The 24080-nt window shown below is 36.6% G+C and overlaps 1 protein-coding gene across 1 annotated transcript in view; it reads left to right on the top strand.

Moving 5' to 3' along the window:
• The window catches only part of LOC128994377 (valine--tRNA ligase), a 34186-nt gene extending 10240 nt beyond the window's left edge, over nucleotides 1–23946 (top strand). Inside the window, exons 3-22 of the mRNA XM_054418913.1 lie at nucleotides 3022–3149; nucleotides 3443–3607; nucleotides 3880–4081; nucleotides 4584–4700; nucleotides 5171–5342; nucleotides 7278–7402; nucleotides 9878–10023; nucleotides 12236–12352; nucleotides 12905–12995; nucleotides 13329–13505; nucleotides 13695–13816; nucleotides 14124–14380; nucleotides 15051–15172; nucleotides 16959–17114; nucleotides 17836–17891; nucleotides 18366–18513; nucleotides 19663–19783; nucleotides 20320–20486; nucleotides 22588–22713; nucleotides 23104–23946. Coding sequence (XP_054274888.1) covers nucleotides 3022–3149; nucleotides 3443–3607; nucleotides 3880–4081; nucleotides 4584–4700; nucleotides 5171–5342; nucleotides 7278–7402; nucleotides 9878–10023; nucleotides 12236–12352; nucleotides 12905–12995; nucleotides 13329–13505; nucleotides 13695–13816; nucleotides 14124–14380; nucleotides 15051–15172; nucleotides 16959–17114; nucleotides 17836–17891; nucleotides 18366–18513; nucleotides 19663–19783; nucleotides 20320–20486; nucleotides 22588–22713; nucleotides 23104–23199 — 2811 coding nt within the window. The 3' untranslated portion in view covers nucleotides 23200–23946. The remainder of the gene's footprint in view (nucleotides 1–3021; nucleotides 3150–3442; nucleotides 3608–3879; nucleotides 4082–4583; nucleotides 4701–5170; nucleotides 5343–7277; nucleotides 7403–9877; nucleotides 10024–12235; nucleotides 12353–12904; nucleotides 12996–13328; nucleotides 13506–13694; nucleotides 13817–14123; nucleotides 14381–15050; nucleotides 15173–16958; nucleotides 17115–17835; nucleotides 17892–18365; nucleotides 18514–19662; nucleotides 19784–20319; nucleotides 20487–22587; nucleotides 22714–23103) is intronic.
• Nucleotides 23947–24080: the final 134 nt, after the last annotated feature.

The raw sequence follows: 24080 nt of genomic DNA, 5'->3' as shown, positions 1-24080 counted from the left end.
TACTTCCTAAGTAGGGAAAGTACCGATATCGTTGTCGAAATGTAAGTAAGTAGAAACCAAAAGTGACACATTGGAAAAGCGAGTTTAGCTACATCTGTAAGTTAAACCTATGTTACGATCACAGTTAAATCAGAAATATATTCCAAGATCCGAAGCAACATCCACGATCACCCACTGCAGTTGTGATTTTTTTACTTTGCACTTTACACAACTGTCCTTGAAGTGCCATCAATCGTCAATGAGTGGGAACCTTTTTCGTAAGCTAATAATAAATAACCAAAAATTGCATGATTCTAAGCAATGTACAGACAAAACTGTAATTTTATTTATATAGACAAGTCCAAATATATTAAACCCCAATCGCAGTACACCTGTGCACTCAACAACGTTTGAATTCTCCACTATTTAATATGTAAGCATAAAAAGTAAAAACCTTTATTAAATTATTATAAACAACTAGTACACCAGTTGCTCGAATCCGAGCAATTGTAAAGTATAACCGGCATTATTTCAAAACGAATGACGGTCAGTCTACTCAAAGATAATGTAATCAATCACATAAATTATTAAGTGAATAACAATCAACCGTGCTATCTCAGATATTATACCTTCCAATTTTTCATTAGCCCACCAAATTACTGTAATTACAAGAAAGAACCTCCAATAATAATAATAATAATAATGCGAAACCTAAATCCACCTAAGCTGTGCAATGGAACAAAGACTGACAATTGCAATTAAATTAAGACTGAAACTTAGGACATAATGAAGTGTCATGTAGAGAGATTAGTGAACACAATATTTCTATTCAGTTGTCGTCTTGTTATCAGCAAGAGCAAGCTAGATGTTTGTACCGATATTCTCCAGCACTGACGCGGTAGTAGAGTGACGTGACAACACGTCAGACAACGTAAGCTACGGCTACGGGCACGGCAACGGCACAGCGCTGCACCGCACCGAGGACGCTCACGACACCTTGCGAGTAAAAATGTAACTGTGCACTCAACAACGTTTGAATTCTCCACTATTTAATATGTAAGCATAAAAAGTAAAAACCTTTATTAAATTATTATAAACAACTAGTACACCAGTTGCTCGAATCCGAGCAATTGTAAAGTATAACCGGCATTATTTCAAAACGAATGACGGTCAGTCTACTCAAAGATAATGTAATCAATCACATAAATTATTAAGTGAATAACAATCAACCGTGCTATCTCAGATATTATACCTTCCAATTTTTCATTAGCCCACCAAATTACTGTAATTACAAGAAAGAACCTCCAATAATAATAATAATAATAATGCGAAACCTAAATCCACCTAAGCTGTGCAATGGAACAAAGACTGACAATTGCAATTAAATTAAGACTGAAACTTAGGACATAATGAAGTGTCATGTAGAGAGATTAGTGAACACAATATTTCTATTCAGTTGTCGTCTTGTTATCAGCAAGAGCAAGCTAGATGTTTGTACCGATATTCTCCAGCACTGACGCGGTAGTAGAGTGACGTGACAACACGTCAGACAACGTAAGCTACGGCTACGGGCACGGCAACGGCACAGCGCTGCACCGCACCGAGGACGCTCACGACACCTTGCGAGTAAAAATGTAACTATTTCCTCCCTCCCCGCACGTCCCTCAGCCGCAGCGGCCTAGCGGCCTCAGCCAGATATCTGTAGTAGGGGTTATATTATCTGTGATCTAGGTTATATATTTCCAAAGCAAAACAGAGAAATATTCCGGCCAACCGTCGATCCTTAGGTCTGAGGAGAAAATGACAGCATTATTGGTGCTTTGGAGGGTATTGAATTTTTCTAATGCAAACTGAGATTAATATTTTTGGTTAATTTTAATGGTAAATTCATCGTTGTATTAATATTCAACACAACTTATTAACTTGATCCTGCAGATTGTTGTAAACTAATCAAAAGATTAGTTAATAACTTTTGTTTTGTGAGGTAAGGGTAGTAACAATGTCTAGCACGCATGCGCCCCTAATCACTCTGATCAGTAGTGCCGAGCCCAAACCAGCATAGTGGCAGTGCAGTGGCAATACGATGCGTACTCCTTGGGCGCTCGTAAACGTCAACATCCCTACAGCCTACTCCCGTATAACCAATGTTCGTTACCAATTTTGAAACGAAATTGATACGTAATTCTGAAAAATAGTTTAGATTTCGTAACAATTATTTCTTCTTATGAACTTCAGAATCACAATGCTTTGGAGTTTTTTTTATCAACTGTGACTATTTATTTTTTTTTTATTTTTAGATAGACTAGGTATAAAAAAAAATACTCTCGGCCGTGCGCCCTCTGGGACCTTCCTGGATATACTCATAGATATGTGGATCATGCTATAGTTCACATGTTTGTGGTAATCATTATTAGCTTCTGAAAACGCATACCATACGGTAGTTGTTTACTTTTTCAACTATGTTTGAACTTAAACTATATACAGTGGAACCTCTTTAATCCGAACCCTCGTAATCCGAACGTCCACTAATCCGAACGCCTCATTGCTGTACTCTATATACAGTACAGTAGTTCTTTATTGGATACTGTATTTATTGGTATACATAGCGTAGTTGTTTCTATTGTAATGTACAGTACTGTTTATTCCCTGTTTACTATTGTATTAAATAAACAATTTATTTTACTTTATAAAGCATTTTTCACTTTTCCCTAGTAATTTTTATGTAAATACAACAATATGTTCTGTAATCCGAACCCCCGGTCCCAATTAGTTCGGATAAAAGAGGTTCTACTGTAAAACACTTCTTTTGTGTCCCTGTTGGAGGCTCATAGTTTAAGGACTGGTGAAATTTGTCAATAAATTCAGACAATTCGTCTTAACTCTCCTTTATTATAACCTAAAAAAAAATAGCAAAAATATCTTTTCATTAAATACGGTACATATGGATACCATGATTGGTTGGAACTTTTAAACATATTTAATGTGGGGCTAAATAAATTATATTAATTGGGTAAATTGTGTTAATGATAAATGAGGTTGCAGCGTAACAGTATTTTGGAGCCCAACCCAAATGGCACGTTTGTCATGGTCATCCCTCCTCCCAACGTGACAGGGCTGTTACATCTTGGGCATGCTCTCACCAACGCAGTTGAAGATTGCATCACTAGATGGTAAGAGTGTACGATACAGTATCGTTGAACCAATATTTGTAAACTAACTAATTCAACACTATTTGGATTAGGTAAAACTTGAAAGAGGTTAAATTTGCATTTGACATGTTTGGTTATAAATTAATTGCAAGGCAATCTCTTATTGCACATTAGTCAAATGTTTTGCGTGACGCTTAAGGATCATATTTAGTACAATTTAAAGGAATTCGAGAAACAAATGCCTTTTAAACAGGTTTAAACTACTGGAAGACTGTTTGTTATCGATAATTTAGAAATAGACTTTGTTGTTACAGGCACAGAATGAAAGGACGAACAACTCTGTGGAATCCTGGATGTGACCATGCAGGCATTGCAACTCAGGTCGTCGTGGAGAAGAAGCTTTGGAGAGAGGAGAAGAAGACAAGACATGACCTTGGCAGAGACAAGTTTATTGACAAAGTCTGGGCCTGGAAGAGGGAGTAAGTCATAATGTCATAGAAATTTTCCCATCAATATATGTGTTATTTTTAGTTTTGTTTGATAAGAAATACCGTAGGTGGTTAAGCAAATGGGAGAATTTATGTGTCAGATTGCTGATACCATTTATTAATTATCTAACATAAACTATACCTACTTCAGAATAGTTAAAAAAAACTGAGTTATAAGCCTTAAGTTTGTATTTTAGGTAGAAAGCTATTTTAACTGTCCATACCCATAACCTTCAATTTTAACCTAAAATCATTGATCGCAGAAAAGGAGACCACATCTACGAGCAGTTGCGGCGGCTAGGCAGTTCCCTGGATTGGGATCGTGCAGCGTACACAATGGACCCCAAGCTGTGTCGTGCAGTCGTGGAGGCGTTTGTCCGGCTGCATGACGACGGTGACATTTACCGAAGCAACCGTCTCGTCAACTGGTCTTGTTCACTGAAATCTGCTATTTCTGATATTGAGGTAGGCCCTAAGTCCTAATCTTTCTTGAATAAGTTCCCTCATGTTTTTGTTGTATGAATGTTGTGCTGTGGAGAAACAACCCATTCAACTCATAAATGAAGTGAACAGGGATCGCTAAAAAATTTTTGTTGTGTTGTAATTTTGGATTAGCTGCTCCAGTGAATGTAAATTAACTGAACCACTTCTATTAAACTTCATCCTTATATATCCTGTTTTAGACATTCAGAAAAATGTAGTTAGCCACTGAAGATACTGTATTAGAATGTAAGGAGTTCCATACTTTTTTAAATATTTCTATACAGTTGACACAACCCGCATTACGGCACATGAAGTTTTTGAACTAGATGCTAGTAGCGATCGGCCAAGTGCCAGCTTAGGTGTCATTTATATCTCTTGTAATTTATCTATTATTAGTATATTTTCCCTCCTTTGCAAGAGGTCATTTTAATATTATCTACATCGCAATAAGTACCTACTTAACAATCGTCATTTATGTTTGTAGGTTGACAAGAAGGAGATTCCAGGACGCACTCTGTTGAACATCCCAGGATACAATGAGCCTGTGGAGTTTGGTGTCATTGTGTCGTTTGCTTACAAAGTGGAGGGATCGGATGAAGAGGTATTATCAGGCTTATTAGGTGGTCTACAACCACTTTGAGTTTCAAAATTCAATTATTGAACTCAACAAATAGAACTTTGAATTTAATTCTTTTCTTTGGAATATGCAGATTTGAGATACAGTGTATAACACACCACTACAATGCTCATTGGGGAAAGTGCCTATAGCTTTCTCTCTTTACTGGGTACAAGTTTAGACCACCTCTCAGAATTGTTATCCAAAGGGTGAAGGACAATAGGTATCCTATGTTTGCTAACAAGATTCATTGTCGGTCAAGATAATTGGATTTCATTTATGTAATTAATTTTCCATCACGAGTAAATGATAATTGCTAGATACAGTCTCTCCTCAACAGGATTAGATTTTTACCTATGGGGATAAGAAATACCCTCAGTAATTTTAACAACATGGTTTACTTGTATCTTTAACACCGCATTGTGTAACCTGTAGGCCTACTGTGTACTTTGCAGATCGTAGTTGCTACTACCAGGATAGAGACTATGTTAGGAGACGTAGCTGTAGCAGTTCACCCACAAGACTCACGCTACGCTCACCTTCATGGACGCAAGGTCACTCATCCCTTCTGCGACCGAACCTTGCCCATCGTAGCAGACGACTTTGTTGACATGTCTTTTGGGACAGGTTTGTTGATCATTTCAGCATTCAATGTAATGCTGGGTTATACTGGTAATTTAACTAGGGATGGACGGGATTTAATTTTTAGTTCGGGACGGGACGGGACGGGATTTTTATTTCCTTCCCAATTTTCGGGACGGGACGGGACGGGATTTTTTTCTGTGCATAGAAAGAAAGTCTTGAGTATTGCAGTTAACCAAAAAAGACATACGAAATCAATTTTTACCGTTTGTGGCACTGATCTATAAAAAACCCAAAAAATGGGTAACAATTTACAGTCGAAATGACTGGCGGTCACGGTGCGATCGTCAAAATGACCGCGGTCACGGGGTGATCGTCGGGATGACTCGCGGTCACGGCATGATCGTCAGTATGACTCATGGTCACGGCGCGATCGTCGGTATGACTTCGCGGTCACGGCATGATCGTCGGTATGACTCGCGGTCACGGCATGATCGTCGGTATGACTCCGCGGTCACGGGGTGATCGTCGGTATGACTCCGCGGTCACGGGGTGATCGTCGGTATGACTCCGCGGTCACGGGGTGATCGTCGGTATGACTCCGCGATCACGGTGCGATCGTCGGTATGACTCCGCGATCACGGTGCGATCGTCAGTATGACTCCGCAATCACGGGGTGATCGTCGGTATGACTCGCGGTCACGGGGTGATCGTCGGTATGACTCGCGGTCACGGCATGATCGTCGGTATGACCCCGCGGTCACGACGCGATCGTCGGTATGACTCCGCGGTCACGGCATGATCGTCGGTATGACTCCGCGGTCACGGGGTGATCGTCGGTATGACTCGCGGTCACGGCATGATCGTCGGTATGACTCCGCGGTCACGGCGCGATCGTCGGTATGACTCCGCGGTCACGGCATGATCGTCGGTATGACTCCGCGATCACGGCATGATCGTCGGTATGACTCCGCGATCACGGTGCGATCGTCAGTATGACTCCGCAATCACGGGGTGATCGTCGGTATGACTCGCGGTCACGACATGATCGTCGGTATGACTCGCGGTCACGGCGCAATCGTCGGTATGACTCCGCGGTCACGGCATGATCGTCGGTATGTCTTCGCGATCACGGTGCGATCGTCAGTATGAGTCAGCAATCACGGGGTGATCGTCGGTATGACTCGCGGTCACGGCGCGATCGTCGGTAGGACTTCGCGGTCACGGCGCGATCGTCGGTATGACTCGCGGTCACGGCGTGATCGTCGGTATGACTCGTGGTCACGGCGCGATCGTTGTTATGACTCGTGGTCACGTTGCGATCGTCGGTCCATGAATCGCGGTCACGGCGCAATCGTCGAAATGACTTCGTCTCCTGCGTTCGCGGACCTATCGCTCGCAATAGCGGCGTCATCGGCACTCGCGAAGCGGCAAAATCGCCGACGATCGGACCAAATCCCGTCCCGAAAAATTCCCGAATCAAATGTTATCCCGTCCCGATAATCGGGAATATTTTTTTCCCGAAAAATTCCCGAAATTTCGGGACCCGTCCATCCCTAAATTTAACTTATCAGAGGAGTATTAATTTTAGCATTGATGCAGAGCTATCAGTGTAGCCAGAGCTGGCCTTAGGCATGTGAGAAAGGTGCGGCCGCACAGAGCTCCGCACTTTGGGGTTGCCCCACACTTGGTGCAAAATAACAAAAAATTGTAAGAAGTCTGTGAATTTTTTCGGTAAATTAAGAAAAAAGGAAAAGGGGGAATAAATACTAATACTAGGCCTTCACACAGAATTTTTGTTAGTTAGTATTGTTGAGATACTACTTTTTTACTTTTTGTCAAAGTTAAAAAAGATTTCACTTGACATTACCAAAAATGAAAATAAAATATTGTATTCATACATACAAACAAATAATATGTCATTGTCTCCTAACATATTGGCCTACCCTTTAACAAGTATTTTCTTTCTGTTTTGGTTAGGTGCTGTTAAAATCACTCCAGCTCATGATCATAATGATTATGAGGTAGGGAAGCGACATGACCTTCCATTCCTAACAGTCATCAACGAGGACGGAGTGATTGTCGGCGATTGTAAAGAGTTCAATGTGAGTGTTTTACATCTCTAGGACCAGTAAAAAAATTCTAGGTGGTTAAAATTAAGTTATAAGTTATGATTGGATACTGTATTCAAGTTTCTTCAGCAACCACATCTATGACACATTTTGACTTAGGCATTGCCCAAAGAAGACAAATCTAAGTCAGGATTAATGGTTAAAAAAGCTCTGATTACTATTCAGTGTTTTCTACCGTTCTTTTTAATCACTCCATATCAAAACACAGGTGTGGCTGTTAGCTAGTTTAAAACCCAGTGCCTTTAATATTATATTTGACTGCAATGACTAAAAATGGCTGTTAGCTAGTTTAAAACCCAGTGCCTTCAATATTATATTTGACTGCAATGACTAAAAATGACTGTTAGCTAGTTTAAAACCCAGTGCCTTCAATATTATATTTGACTGCAATGACTAAAAATGGCTGTTAGCTAGTTTAAAACCCAGTGCCTTCAATATTATATTTGACTGCAATGACTAAAAATGACTGTTAGCTAGTTTAAAACCCAGTGCCTTCAATATTATATTTGACTGCAATGACTAAAAATGGCTGTTAGCTAGTTTAAAACCCAGTGCCTTCAATATTATATTTGCCTGCAATGACTAAAAATGGCTGTTAGCTAGTTTAAAACCCAGTGCCTTCAATATTATATTTGACTGCAATGACTAAAAATGGCTGTTAGCTAGTTTAAAACCCAGTGCCTTCAATATTATATTTGACTGCAATGACTAAAAATGACTTCAATGACTTTTTTTTTTTTGCTTTCTGGGAGTAAGGCCTTTAGAGTAAGTACATTCTTGTATACTGTAACTTCATGATGGAATGGCCTCTAGATCGTCTGAATAAACTAATATAGGTTTAAATTACCTGTTTTCTGTCAAAACGATCAGTTTAGTAGTATGATGACTACAGCTGTTTCGTGCTTAAAAAATAGCACATCTTCAGGTCTAGAATGTCTTGCTAATCCCTCATGTAGAGTTCGTCAAAAATATAAACAAATAAATAAACGGGACACACATACGGATACGACACACACGAAAATACATTTAATAAACTGGTCGACCAGACGCTGATTCACGAGACACGGCGCCGGTGGAAGGTAAGTTGCGACTGTCACGTGTCGGCAGCGTTGACTGCAGTCGCCAATGGTTACAACAGTTCCCTAATCGATAAACTGATTAATAAACAACAGAATAAAACCAAGAACCAACCACAAGGCAACAAAAGATACATCAGTGCAGATTATGGTGTTGTGTTAAACCACACCTTAACAAACGAACTTGCAAAAAGAGATGTCGTAGTATCTTTCAAAACAAAGAACAAACTTTCAAACATAATCACTGAGAGAACTAAACCAGATTCTGATAAAATTAATAAAACTGGAATTTACAAATTGATATGTGATGATTGTCCTAATTTTTATATAGGTCAGACAGTAAGATCATTTTCCACAAGGTTTAAAGAACACATACCGAAGAAAAACTCAAAATCAGCCTACGCAAACCATCTTATATCCTCCAACCACAATTACACCAACATACATAATAACTTAGAAGTATTACATTTTTGCAACAAAGGGCATTACATGGACACTGTTGAAGAATTCAAAATTTATAAAGCATCAAAAAGTCAACCACAAAACATCCTGAACGAGAAATTGTCATTTGAATCCAACATTATTTATAACACCGCCATCCATATCACCAGTAAGCAGACAAGAAAAGAGCGAGATAAGGATAACACAGGGGTAGGGGTCAACGCTGCCGACACGTGACAGTCGCGACTTACCTTCCACCGGCGCCGTGTCTCGTGAATCAGCGTCTGGTCGACCAGTTTATTAAATGTATTTTCGTGTGTGTCGTATCCGTATGTGTGTCCCGTTTATTTATTTGTTTATATTTTTGACGAACTCTACATGAGGGATTAGCAAGACATTCTAGACCTGAAGATGTGCTATTTTTTAAGCACGAAACAGCTGTAGTCATCATACTACTAAACTGATCGTTTTGACAGAAAACAGGTAATTTAAACCTATATTAGTATACTGTAACTTTAAAGAGAAACACAAAACCACTGGTGAAGGTATATAAATTCTATTTTCTTTAGTAGCCTACTAGTATCATGATTATTATAAACTCAACAAAATTTAAATTTACTGCTACTATGTTCCAACAAAAATATGTACCAATATATTTTAGGAATGGGTCAATGCCAATGCTCCACTCCTGAAAACATTTTATACTAGCCGTTTGCTTGGAAACTAAATTTTTGAATATATTATAAAAAAATTATTGCCCATTAGAGTTTTTTTTTTCAACTTTTGAGCCAAGCTTTTGGAAAAAGGCAGCTCAGCTAAACCTTTTAACTTGGTGCTCGATTACTCCATTTTTTTAGGCTATGCTTTTTTGTAAATCGAGCTGCTCGCATATCTCTAGTGTTGATTCACAACATTTCACACTTTGCTACAGGGAATGAAAAGGTTCGAGGCCAGGAAAGCAGTGACAGCGGCTCTGAAGGAGAAAGGACTCTACAGGGAAACCAAGGATAATCCAATGGTGGTGCCAATCTGTAGTAGATCCAAGGATGTTGTTGAACCTCTCATCAAGTCACAATGGTATGTGTTGAAGTTCAGGCAAAATATTTTCTCAGAGCTTTTTGGAGGATATTCAATACATACTCAAACGTCTATATTCAATATTCAATTACAGGGATTTTTTAAAGGAATAGAGTTCAACTAGCTTACCGGAGAAAATAATAGTCGAAGGGCCAATAGATACACAACAAAAGAACACTCTCAAGGTGAGTTAGTGGTATATCAGTTGCAGTTCCTTCTTTGTTATTTTATTAAAAAAAGTAGAGATGCTTAGATATGTTTTTTTTATATATTCTACGACCTCACCTGGTGCCCAAATGAGAGACAGTATACTTTAATGAAATGACACAATGTAAAAATAACATATTTACATACCAAATTTGGGTTTTCAGTAGGGATGGACGAGATTGGATTTTTAGTTCGAGACGAGACGAGACGAGATTTTTTATTTCTCATAAACTTTCGAGACAAGATCGAGACGGGATTTCCCTTCTCATACACAACGGGAAATGCACGTTCAAAATTTTTACCTGATTTTGTAACATTGTTAGATGACTGTTTAAATACAAAAATAATGATAATAGGCAAGAATATTTACAATCTTTTATTAAAAAACATCAGCATAACATTTTTTTACTAATCACGCCTAACTTATTAAAAATGCCTACGATTATACTCTGATTATCGAAAGAATGTACCTTGCGGAGCGGCCGTGCGGTGAGCGAGTTTTAGTATAAACCTTCTGTTTCACAAACTTGTGGGAACGTAACACAGAAGGTTAGAAATTTCTAATAAACGGTGTTTAAATAATCAGTTAAGCACGTTTTAAGAGCATGTTTTAAATATTTTGTATCTTATTCCGATGAATAAATATTTGTAGTTATATGTGTAAAAACACGAATCGGAATTAAAATTTTGCAAATTTGTGTTTTTACAAATATAACTATAAATATTAATTCAACGGAATAAGAACTATTTTCTATTTTCAAATTAATTTTCAGGCTCTGAGAAAATATTTTTCAAAACTATTTTCAGACTTCAGAAAAGAATCATCCGAATTATGACTAATTCCCACCCCAGAAGTCCTTGTAAATTACATTTTCAAAATTTAAAAATCCAAACACTCACAGGACTATACATATTTGAATTATTAAACTACATACACAATATAAAAAATAACCTCCCGGATTCATTCAAATTCACACACAACTATAGTACAAGAAACGAAACAATTTTCAGATTACCAAATCACCGTTTGACCTTATTTGAAAAAAGTCCTTTGTATGCAGGTTTAAAAATGTATAATAAGCTACCGGTATATTATAAAATAATGAGTTCAAACAAGTTTCAAGAAACATTGAAAAATGGACTCCTTGAACGTGCGTTTTATAAAATAGAAGAATTTTATAACCATCCCTTGAGTTAATTTCTTGTTTTTAATTTGCTTAACTACTGTACTGTATTAACATTATTTGGCTAGGTATTTTTTCCTGTTACTTTGTACTTTGTATTTTTCTAGTCTAGGCTCGATTTTGACAATGCACCTGTTCTATATGTTATCACATTTAAAAGAATGTTATGTGCAAATAAATAATGTCTAATGTCTAAGATAAAAAATATTTAAAACATGCGCTGAAAACTTATTTAACTGACTATTTGAACACAGTTTATTAGAAATTTCTAACCTTCTGTGTTACGTTTCCACAAGTTTGTGAAATAGAATGTTTGTAGCTAAACTCGGTCGTCACACGGCCGCTCCGCAAGGCACATTCTTTCGATAATCAGAGTATAGGAAACATAGTGATATCAGTTAGGATAGAGTTCAACTTATCCTAAAATAAAATAAATCATAAAAAGCAATATTAATTTTTATAAAATAGTTAGGTACTTGTTTTGACTTTTTATAGTAATAAACATTCCTCACACTGCTTACATTTAACAAAACTTCTCAAATGTTATTAAAGTAATATTATTAAAATAATTAAAGTAATATTTACATTTAAAGAATTAATTAAATAAGAACGCCTTCGCAAAGGAAACGCAACTACAACACGCTCCTGTATTGCGGGTATTGCATTGACTTTCTGCAGGCGTTTTAAATCTTTTTTTTTTTTTTTTTATTCTCGTCTCGATAAAAATCTCGGCCAAAAAAAAATCTCGTCTCGTGTAACGAGATTTAAAATTTCCCAAAAATTTCCCGAAATTTCGAGACTTGACCATCCCTAGTTTTCAGGTACATTAAGTGTGATGAGATGGCTCGGAAAGCAAAAGAGGCAGTTGTAACGGGAGAGCTCAAGATTATTCCCGAGTATCATACCAAGACATGGTTCCACTGGATGGACAACATCAGGTACTTGGGTTTTTGTTTTTGTCAATCTAAGATATTCAAAGTTAAAACTCGCTTCAACCACAGAATTGTCATACTTTATGGTAAACAACTATGGTATTGTATTTATATCTAATCAGTTTTCTTTCTTTATAGGATTAAAAATTATACAAAAACTCTTGATAACTGTTGATATTACTGTATATTTATATATAAATTTTGTCTGTTCTTAGAGACAGTTTAGCCTACTACATGTGGCATTGAGTCACAGACAATATTTAAATAATTTGTAACAAAGTTTAGCTTGTTATTCAATTTCCTTTTTTGTTTACACTGATTGACGTTTTTTATAGGAGATGAAAGAGTGCTATTCAAATTCTTTGGGCAAGGCGTACAAACCCATGCTTTTTGGGCAGGTAATCAAACCCGTTCCTTAAATTCATTGCATACCTGCAGCACAGTTTCAAAAATGATTTAATAGCTACTGGTCAGTGACATGCCACTTTATACTAACTCCCATTGGCATTACTCTGGAGAACCTAGGACTTGTCATTATTATTTAATGTTTTTCCACAGGGACTGGTGTGTATCCAGACAGCTATGGTGGGGACATCGTATCCCTGCTTATTTCGTCACAATTGACGATCCTTCTGTCAAACCAGGCAATGTAAGTGTTGACATACATTGGTAGTATACATTTTAGAATAAAACAACATCAAATTGCCTCCATCACAGCCCATGACTTTTTGATAACTCATTAATTTAAAAAATTGCTTCAATGCAATCAATTTAATGAAGAGGAATGTGCTAAAAATTGATTCTTAAAATATAAAAATTCTTACAGATACGACAAAATACCAATAAAAGCTAGGCCTATACAATTTTCAAAAATGCCAGTAGTAAATAAACAGTGTAGGCCTATTAACTAATTTATAAATATTTGAATTTTTTTCATCCCTTTGTAAGGAAACAATGTGTAACTACAACTTAATGTTTTCAGGACACAGACAACGACTACTGGGTAACTGGCCGCAGTGAGGAGGAAGCTTTACAAAAGGCTGCAGCCAAGTTCAATGTCTCCGTAGACAAGGTTAAGTTGAGGCAGGATGCTGACGTGCTGGACACGTGGTTTTCTTCTGGCCTCTTCCCCTTCTCCATATTTGGCTGGCCCGATGATGTAAGTCTAGTAAATTATTTTTTTATGACCATTGGGAGAGCGTTCTTTTGCCCAATCACCCAAGTCACTGACATTCCTTGATTCTGTAATTAATAAGTTAAACATATCATCTAGAACTTTTGCTCAATGATGAATTCTGTACAACCTTTGCCAGTCTTGTAAAAGATATAGATATTTTGTTTTTCACAGACAGATGAGCTGCGTGCCTTTTACCCAGGATCTCTGTTGGAAACGGGACATGACATCATCTTCTTCTGGGTTGCCAGAATGGTGTTCTTTGGCCAAAGATTGCTCAACAAGCTACCTTTCAAGTAAGGACAAAAAAAAATTCAAATAGTTTAATGGCCATCCAAAAATGCTTGTCTAAAAATAGGAGGATAGCCAGCTGGTTAAATACAGTTGGTCGTAGTGTCTTTAGAGAATTTTAATTTGCTGTCTGATAAGCAAAGTAGTTAAAGTATTAGAGTTTTTTTCTATAAGTGGTTAAAAATCAACAGTGTCCTAGAGGTAAAAAATATTTACTATATCATGAAGATTTTTTAAATGTACAATTCCCACTGTTTTCTATGAAGTTTAAAACTATGGTATTCTGGAAAGTCAATAATTGCCAATGTTCAGAGAGGTGTTTCTTCATCCGATCGTTCGAGACGCCCACGGCCGTAAGATGAGTAAATCGTTGGGCAATGTGATCGACCCAATGGACGTGATACAAGGAGCGACTCTAGACCAGCTATATGCCCAACTGTTGGAAAGCAACCTTGACCCACAAGAGGTGGAGAAGGCGCGTGCCGGACAGAAACAAGACTATCCCAATGGTATACCTGAGTGTGGCACAGATGCTTTGCGCTTTGCTCTCTGCGCGTACATGACACAGGGTGAGTTTTTACGTATTTGTAAGATTTTTTATTTCTTGCATACTGCTTGTACTTTATAAAACTAAGTCAGTTCAAAATGATGAAGTTTCTTTTCCAAGTCAGCACCTTTGAACCTGGCTTTAGCTTATTTCAAACATTGTGTAAAAACAGGAGGTAGCAGGTAATAAAACAATTCTACTTATATTTTTGTGCTGTTTTATAAATAACACTATTTTTGTGCTTGCTTTTTGTGAATAAGAATTTAACCTAAAGACAGACAAGGACCAGTTTTGTTGGTTTAAAGAATAGTCACAGGTTTTAAGCATGATAGTTCTATTGATTAGGATAAAATTATAAAATTTGCTGGTACTGATTTGATTCAGGTTTACTTGAATTGGAAAGAGTCCATCCTAGCAAAAGGAACACAAAAACACTAAACACTATACACTATACAAAAAAATGTTTTTTGTTCTCTCTGCAAGAGTAGACTTTTTCCTGTTTGAGTTTATAAGCACGATATACTTTAAAAATCCTTAAAACCCTGGGCTTGTGTTTTAGATTACACCCTTAACGTGTAGTGAATCTGTATTTAAAAATTCATCAACAAAAATAACCACGTTACACCATATACATGGGAAGTCTGCCTGTTACTTATGTCTATCCACTCTTTAATTTCTCCATTTTCTTTCAGGTAGAGACATAAACTTGGACATTCTCCGGGTACAGGGTTACCGTTTCTTTTGCAACAAACTGTGGAACGCGGTCAAGTTCGCGCTGACGTACCTGACGGGTGACATAGCGGCTGGTAGTGACGTAAGTGCTGTACTGTCTCGTATCGGAGTGTGTGGGGGTGGTGGTGGTGGGGATAGTGTAAGGACGGCTCTCAACGGTTACCTCGGCAACCACAGTTACCTCGACGGCCACCAGCTGTCTGAGGCGGACATTGTTGCGTACACTGAGGTAACGCGAGGTACATGGGACGCACAGCGACTGCCGCACCTCTCGCGGTGGGCCAATCATGTGCGGGCTTGTCGCCAAGGTGGGGGTGGTTCTTGTAGAGGGAGATTTCCGGTAAGCATACTTATGCTTTGGTTTGCTTGTCACATTTGCTTTGTGTTTTTTGCTTCAAATTTATGTATCTTATGTTTTCACCGATTTCTCGGTCTCCCGGTGAAAGCCGGATCAAGTTGGTAAAAAAAAAAAAACGGTTTGGTGTGGTTCTTACTGGAAGATTGAGAATTCAGTGATTACACCCGCCGCTTAAGCCGACGAATTAAGATCCTTTGTGTTTGTAAAATATTTTAATATTAATTATTGGTTCAATCCCTTAAACAATTTTTTAAAATCATAGTCTTAAATAAAAGTACAAAACAAGAAACACTTAGCTGTGTTTTGGATTTTTTTAATAAGATTTAAAATAAGGATCAACTAGTCCTTAAATCAAAATATTTTTTTCTAATCATAGCCTATTCGGTTGTATATTCATGTTTATTTTGCTTTCAAAATCCTCAAGCTTTCTTATAAGTAGCCTACAGTTATCACATTTTTTGTCCAAACTAATGGAACAGTGTTAAGATTGAAAGAACAAAACTATTCTGTTCAAATAATAACTAAATTTGGAGCATGAAGATCCCAATTCTTATGATTTTGCATGTCTGTGCTGTACATTGCTTTTAAAGCTGTTGGTTGGTTCATATTTAAGTTATTATCAGGATTAGTATTAGTGTTCACTGACTTCCATTCTCAGATTCATGGTCTTGAGCAATGACCATGTAAAAATACATGTAGTTGCCCAAAGACGATAAATCTACAACTAGATTGGTGTTTTTAAAAGTTTTCATTACTACTCTGTGTTTTTTCTACCATTCTTTTTACTTACATAATAGCAAGCACATGTGTAGCAAAACCCAGTGCTTTAAGTTGTCTACCTGATATGACTCATAAATGTTTGTTTTTATTTGCTTTCTGGGAGTCAGGCCTTCAGAGTAAGTAAATTTTCTTGTGTTTTAACTTAAAAGAGAAACCATTAGCTTAAATTCTCTATATGTATCAAGATTATTGTAAACCTAAAATATGTGATTTTACTCGTACGACTTTACCTTTGAAATAATTCATATTTTAGGAATGAGCATATTGGACAGTTCTGTTTCCCAAACCTTTTAATAATAATAGTATTAAGAGTTGTACACTATTTAAACACTACAACTTTATACTTTGTGACTTAGGATTCTATAATGATTCCAGATTATAATTTTTTACACACTTGCTAGTTGTTTTGAGCACTTTAATTTTAACAAGATTCAACTTCAGGGCCTTTATATAGTGATTGATTTCTTCGTTCACATTAACATCATGATCATCTCTTGCTATCACTGTGACATAACAACTTCATGAAACTTCATCTTGTTATACCATTGGAATAAATATAATCATACACGTTGAATGTAACATTGTTTTGTAAATAATGTAATAAACTTGTCTAGTTAATTTTACACCACTTTGTTTCATTGACTACATCTGGGATTGAAATTTCACAACTTTGGAATCATCCCAACCTAGACCTTGGTATATTTTTAATGGGAAAGTGTATCAATTCCAGCTCGTTGGGTCAGAGAGCAGCACAGACCTGTGGATGCTCAGTCGACTATCAGCAGCTGTGGAAATCAGCAACAAAGCCTTTGAACGCTACGAATTGTCGTCTGCAACCACGGCCTGCTACAACCTCTGGCTTTATGATCTCTGTGATATTTACCTGGTATGTCAAATCCAATATGTGGGTGCAATAAATATCAGTAAAGGATGTTTGGTTATTTGTTCATAGTTTTCCTCAACATTGCATTTTCTCATCCATATAGGCCTTGGGCTTGTTGTACAAACTTGAAGCAAATTAAGAGGTTATTTAAGGAAGAGGCTAAACAGGAGGGGACTCAAACATAATACAGGTCTTGGTAATCTTAACAATCTAATGACAGTTAGAGCTGATGCAAGGAGGTGTAGACAAGACACTAGACATCTGTGTCTCAGAAAGTGTATAGGTAGAATGTTTCAGTTTGGTACCTGGTGTTTGATCAGTTCTGAAGCAGCACATGGTGTGCAAGGAACATACACTTTGGTTGAAACACCTTGAGATATGGTGGTCCACATGTGCACAATCAGTCAATAAATCAACTAATCAAGAGGTTATTTGTTACATGTGCTCCATAATGAACATAACTTACATAATCCAGTTTCCAATTCAAACCCTTAATCTTTTACTAAGTATTTGCTATCATAGACATTTTGTCATTTTATGTGTATTTTAAGAAAAAAGGGCTTCAACTCTGTGAACTGATTTTGTGATACATTTGGAGTCTCCAAACCATCTATCTTAATGAATATTTCATCATTAAACAGCCTTTTTATAGCCCTACATAAAAAATACTGTATTTTGATTGTCTCTTTAAAATACATTTAAGTTGTGATTTTTTCAATTTCAGGAATGCCTCAAACCAGTGTTTGCGAGTGGAAATGAGGATGCTGTCAAAGCTGCGAGGTAAATAATCTTTTACACTTAACTTGACAATTACATAGTTATCATATGTTATAGTAGTTTGTGGTTGTGATTCTTATCAATTCCGTTTTTGTTTCATTGATTGTTAGTTTTTGGTTATTTTTTGTTTGAAATGGATAAAATATTTTATCCACCACACCCTGATATTTTTGCCAGAGATGGACAAGATTGACCCTTAATTTATGAGACAGGAACAACGTATACTATCATATAAAGAATTTTAATCTTGATGCTAAGCATTATCTACAGATTAATCACTCTCTATGTATCATGTTTGAGAGTTTTTACCCCTTTACATCCTAAGACTCTAGGCTATAGCCCTGTAGAACTGTCTTACACATTACTTGAGGCTAGGAGTAAAGGATCGTGGCATTACCACTTAGCAAAAAAACATAGGTGATTGGCTGGATTTGAATCTAGGACCTTGGTTGCTATACACAAGTGATCCTGTTACAGACACACACTGTTCAGAGTGCTCGACTGTGGACTGAGACTGCTGGCTCCCTTCATGCCCTTCATTACAGAAGAGCTGTACCAGAGACTGCCACACCCCCCGGGTATCCCCCGGGCTGTCAGCATAGCCGTAGCACCCTTCCCTGAACAGGTAACTGCATATGTTTGGTTATCAAAGTATTTAGGTTTTCATTCTGGCGAGATTTCTAGCAATTCATATTAAACCTAAAGCAAACGGGTCTTTTCAAAAAGAACTTGGAATTGTCCCTGTGCAAATGAAGGTACTGTATTGCAAACAGGAAAATAGTCAATTTATATCATGTAATGAACAGATATAAATTGTTTGACTTACATTTAATTAGGGAACAAACCTAACATAAACTAAAGAGTGCCCTTTCCCATTTATCATGTACACGAAGCTGTGGTTCAACCTAACTATTGAAAGGTGCGTTCGGTTCTAACCTAACATAACTGAAGATAACAGAATCTTACCTAAAGTTGCAGAACCCAACCTCATTTATATAAAACCCTCTTCCTGTAAAGATACGATAAAACCCCTTTGAAAGTTTTGTGACGACTGACTGGTTGACCGGTATCAAATGTTGAGTTTTTTTTTTTGTGCAAGTGTCTGGTGTGTCATATAAAGAAGCTAGAGGTTTCAACCTGGAGATGTAATCATTTGAGGTATGAAACATGTAGTTCCAACTCCAAGGTACAGTTCCAGCAGTGAACCTTCATTTGTTTGAGAATCTATCATCCAAATTAGATGTTTTATTACCTTTAGGCACCCACACTGATTTTTTAGAAACACTTCCACTTCCACCTTTGCGGTTGGATTATTGCCATTGCCATTACAGTAGACTCCCTCTTATCTGGACACCTTATAACCGGACACCTTATAACCGGACATCGGTTTAACCTGACTACACTCGGCGGGAATGACATCTCTTTAACCGGACAATTTTTATCAACACATTGGTTTAACCGGACTAGATCGGCAGGAATTGGGCGGTACTAAAACGACTGTTCTCGTGGGAAATATTTGAGACCAGTGATCACGTGTCTAAATACAATGCTCTCCTAAATTTAAGTGGAATATCACAGTAAACGATTTGTTTTAACAAGTTTTTGAGGACGTCGGTTTAACCTGAAAACCCGTTATCCGGACTGGCCTCGGTCCCGAGGAGTCCAGATAAGAGGGAGTCTACTGTAGATTCGTTGTGAAATCTTATATCTTCTCTCGTTTTCCCCACCTTGGTTTCAAACATTCAGCCCATTATCTGTTTGTTGTGGGTTACAGAGTATCTACCGCTGGAGGAACCCTGAGCTGGAGCAAGAGATGGAGTTTGTACAGAAGGTGATTCACAGTGTCAGGTCTGCACGCTCCGACTACACACTGCCCAAGAACACCAAGACTGAGGGTAAACTAATAACAATCAATCAATCAACACAGTGACACAAATTTACTTGAAGATTTTTAGCTGAATATAAATAAAGATTAGTGTAGAGCTAGAAATTTAGCTGATGGAATTATTTTACCACCAGGCATTTTAGAAGAGAAGGCGTGATTGTATCTCTTGATTAAAATCTCCAAGAGTACTGAGAGATGAGGACAAGGACATATAATAGCAGAAAACTGTCAGTTACAGGTTGCCAGAAATTGTGCATTGACAATTTTGGTTTGAGAATCCACCATATATACAGGTTATTGAAGTAAATTTGAAATTAGTGATTTTGTTAAGTTAGTAATGAATCCCTGATTGTTTGATAGCTTGAGAAAGTATGTCTGCTTTTTAGATAACCGATTTGGCCATTACGTATCTCTGTTTCTCTTATAACTTGATAATTGAATGCATCTCCGATTTAGCAATTACTCAATGAATTTAAAATAGTCAATTGTTGATGACTCAGCTATGTATCCGACCAGTTTATTTGATGTTTTATCTGTATGTTACAGCTTTTATAAAGTGCAGTGACCCCAGTGTCAAGGAGAGTCTATCTCGCTTCTCTCAGGCCATCACCACCCTCGCGTACTGCAGTAGACTGGAGTTCTGCGACACTCCACCTACTGGGTGTGCCATCCTCACCATCTCAGAGAAGTGTGAGGTCCACATCAACCTAAAGGTACAGCTATCTAGATACAGGTGTTTTGTCATAGTGATGTATTTTAAAATCAAATTAATAGTGACTATCTGTGATGATATACAAGACTATCTGTGCCATATATAAAAACTATCTGTGTCCATATACAAGATTATCTGCTCCATGTACAAAACTATCTGTGTACATGTACAAGACTATTTGTGTCCATATACTAAACTACCTGTGACCGTAACAAGACTATCTATATCCATGTACAAAACTATCTGTGTCCATGTACAAGACCATCTGTGTCCATATACAAGACTATCTATATCCATGTACAAAACTATCTGTGTACATGTACAAGACTATCTGTGTCCATACAGGGTGAATTTTAAATGAGTTCCCCCCCTACTTTTTTCTACATTTCTTAAGATATAAACTTCGGACCACGTCAGATCATTGTAGTGTAGTAAGTACTTCATTTTGACTTAATAAACATTTTTGGCCGCCATCTTGGATCCGCCATATTGGATACAAAATTTTTTTTTTCAAATGTAAAGGTAGGGTTGTGACCCATTGTTTCAAACTAGAATTTCACGCTGATTACAATGCCGCAATTAGTTTTAAAGTTAGTTCTTGATCCGTTCTAAAGTTATGAGGACTTTTTATAACTTTATTTTTAGCCCATTTTAACATTGTGCATTTACAAACTAAGACCATAATCTCAAAATAGTGCTAGATAAAGATAAGTATACACCACCATTCATTGTTGACTTATTATCACTTGGTTCTGACGGATGTATTTTTTTGGCCGCCATCTTGGATCTGCCATTTTGAAATGTGATAAATTAATTTAAATATGAAGGTGGTGTTGTGACCCATCATTTCAGACTTTTTTTTTATGCTGAATTTAATGCCGCAATCTGTTTTGCATTTTCATATTTGTTTTTTGAAATATTGGAAATTTAAGTAAGATAATTTTAATATTTCATCAAGAAAGCCTGAGAAACAAAAACGGATTGCGGCATTGAGTTCAGCATAAAAAAGTAGTTCAAAATGATGGGTCACAACACCACCTTCATATTTAAATTAATTTATCACATCTCAAAATGGCAGATCCAAGATGGCGGCCGAAAAAAAATTAATCCGTCATAACCAAGTAATAATAGGTCGACAATGAATGGTGGTGTATACTTATCTTTATCTAGCACTATTTTGAGATTATGGTCTTAGTTTGTAAATGCACAATGTTAAAATGGGCTAAAAATAAAGTTATAAAAAGTCCTCATAACTTTAGAACGGATCAAGATTTTTTAAAACTAATTGCGGCAGTGTAATCAACGTAAAATTCTAATTTGAAACAATGGGTCACAACCCTACCTTTACATTTGAAAAAAAATTTTGTATCGAATATGGCGGATCCAAGATGGCGGCCAAAAATGTTTATCCAGTAAAAATTAAGTACTTACTACACTACAATAATCTGACGTGGTCCGAAGTTGATATCTTAAGAAATGTAAAAAAAAGTAGGGGGGGAACTCATTTAAAATTCACCCTGTATATTAAACTTAAACTACCTGTGACCATATACAAGACTATATGTATCCATGTACAAGATTATCTGTGTACCAACATTTTCTTGGATGCGCCCATCACTAGTTTTGTTGAAGCTGATAAGGAGTGAGATAAATATTAATGCTATTGCCAAGTATATTTCTTCGTTCTGCTATTTCAATGTCATTCACATTCTCATGTAAGTGAATTCATAGAATGCAATTCATATTTGACAGAAGCAGCTCACGATGACAAGACTAAGCGTCATTAGGTGGTGAGGACCAGTTAGAATAGAGGTGGGGGAAGTTCTGAACACGGCACGAGTGTCAGATTTGAATTATCTTGATTCTCCTTGATGGCAGCTTTTTGGAAACTTTAATTTATATTAGACAGCTATTGTAGCTGCATGTGTGTAGACTATGCCAGCCTAAAGGCATAATCTAGTTAAATTTTGTGTGATGTCCATTGTATAAATATTCTCAAGCATTCTGAATAAAATGTTTCTGTCAACTGAATTTTTGTTTACGTTGATGATCTGGTAATATATTTTTATGGATATAATTCAATTTAATTTGTTATATTTTAGGGTCTGATTGATCCAGCAAAAGAGCTTAGCAAGTTGAGCAAGAAGGAAGAGTTCCTTAGGCAAAGTATCACAAAATTGGAACAAACCATCGCTATGCCAGACTACGAGAGCAAAGTCCCTGAAGAGGTGAAGTATTATTTTTGTGTTTTTTAGCTGAAATCAATAATAGTTTTTGTTGTAACAAACCATAATGTTAACGTATACATTTTAGAAACATATGTGAATTTTCTATGAACTGAGATTGAAATAAGTGCAAAAAAAGAGCGGTTTTCTTTTTCTTGCCATGGAGACAAAGCAATATTTAATTCTAAAAACTTGAGCTTTATACTTTGGACGTCTACAGGGCATAGCCTGAGGAGATTTTAAAAACATGGGCTATATTATGGCTGTGTTCAATAGTTTATACTTTTAACCAGAACTATCACAGATAGAAACCACTCTTCTTTTAGGATAATAAATTGATTATTTGTTTTCATTCATCGTTAGTTGATATTTGAACTCCCTTCTTTTTTCTAGGTTCGACAGTCCAACTCTGAAAAACTAACTACTAGTAGAGGGGAGTTAGATCGTCTAATAGACTCCATGGCATCACTTCGCTTGATGGCGGAGTAAACTTGGAGTCAAGTGTCAGTATTTTGAATCGCTCAATTTACGCCTTTAGGCTTTGATCTTCAAGCATTTACTTTTTAAACCTGATATGAGATTTTGATTCTATTTTAAAACTTTTCAGAAACATGAAAGTTTGATAAGTATACTGCAAAGATTTTGTGATAGGTAAAAACTTGAATTGTTAAAATTTTTCATACTTACATTTTTTGGAAGTTCGCGCTTTTACTTGCAGTGATAAAATATGTTTATTGGATTCATAAAATTATTCCTAGATAGTTATTCTTTTTTAATAATTTAATTAATAGTAATAATTTGTATACATATCTTGTATATAGAGAATTTTGAATGTTTTATTGGGTTTTTTTACTTGTAAATAAAGTTTTAAGTTAGTACGAAAGAGAAAGTTTAGGCCTATTGACTAAAATAGTTTAATTTGTGGCCTTTTAAAAACATTTTAGTTCATACAAAATAACTATTAATTCATTTACATTTATTTTTTTATTATTTTGGCTTTCAAAATTTTATTTGACACAAAATACAATAGAGATTATTACTTAAACGTTTTTTGTGATCTGTTTATTTTGATTTTAAATGGATAATTATATGTTATTGGCTAGTTAGCTTTATCTTTAAGTTTATTTATTTGTGGTTTTTATGTGGTAATTTATGTTTTTATGGGGTACTGAGTACTCCTCAGAGGTTAGTGAATGTTGAAATGTTGAAATAAAGCAACATGACATGAAGATTTAACTCGCATTTGGAATTTTTCTTATTTGCCTTTTACTGTAGCGAATTTCCCTATAGGGAAGTAGCTATTACCTATTACCGTAGGTGGCACGGTAAAACCTAGGCCCGGGACCGATTTACTTTTTCATTTTGATGTC

Source organism: Macrosteles quadrilineatus, unplaced genomic scaffold (assembly GCF_028750875.1).
Source record: "Macrosteles quadrilineatus isolate MER2022 unplaced genomic scaffold, UCM_ALF_1.0 Scaffold_5__1_contigs__length_97177068, whole genome shotgun sequence".
Lineage (NCBI taxonomy): Eukaryota > Metazoa > Arthropoda > Insecta > Hemiptera > Cicadellidae > Macrosteles > Macrosteles quadrilineatus.
The sequence above is the reverse complement of the archived record's forward strand: the minus strand, read 5'-3'. Positions and strand labels throughout refer to the sequence as shown.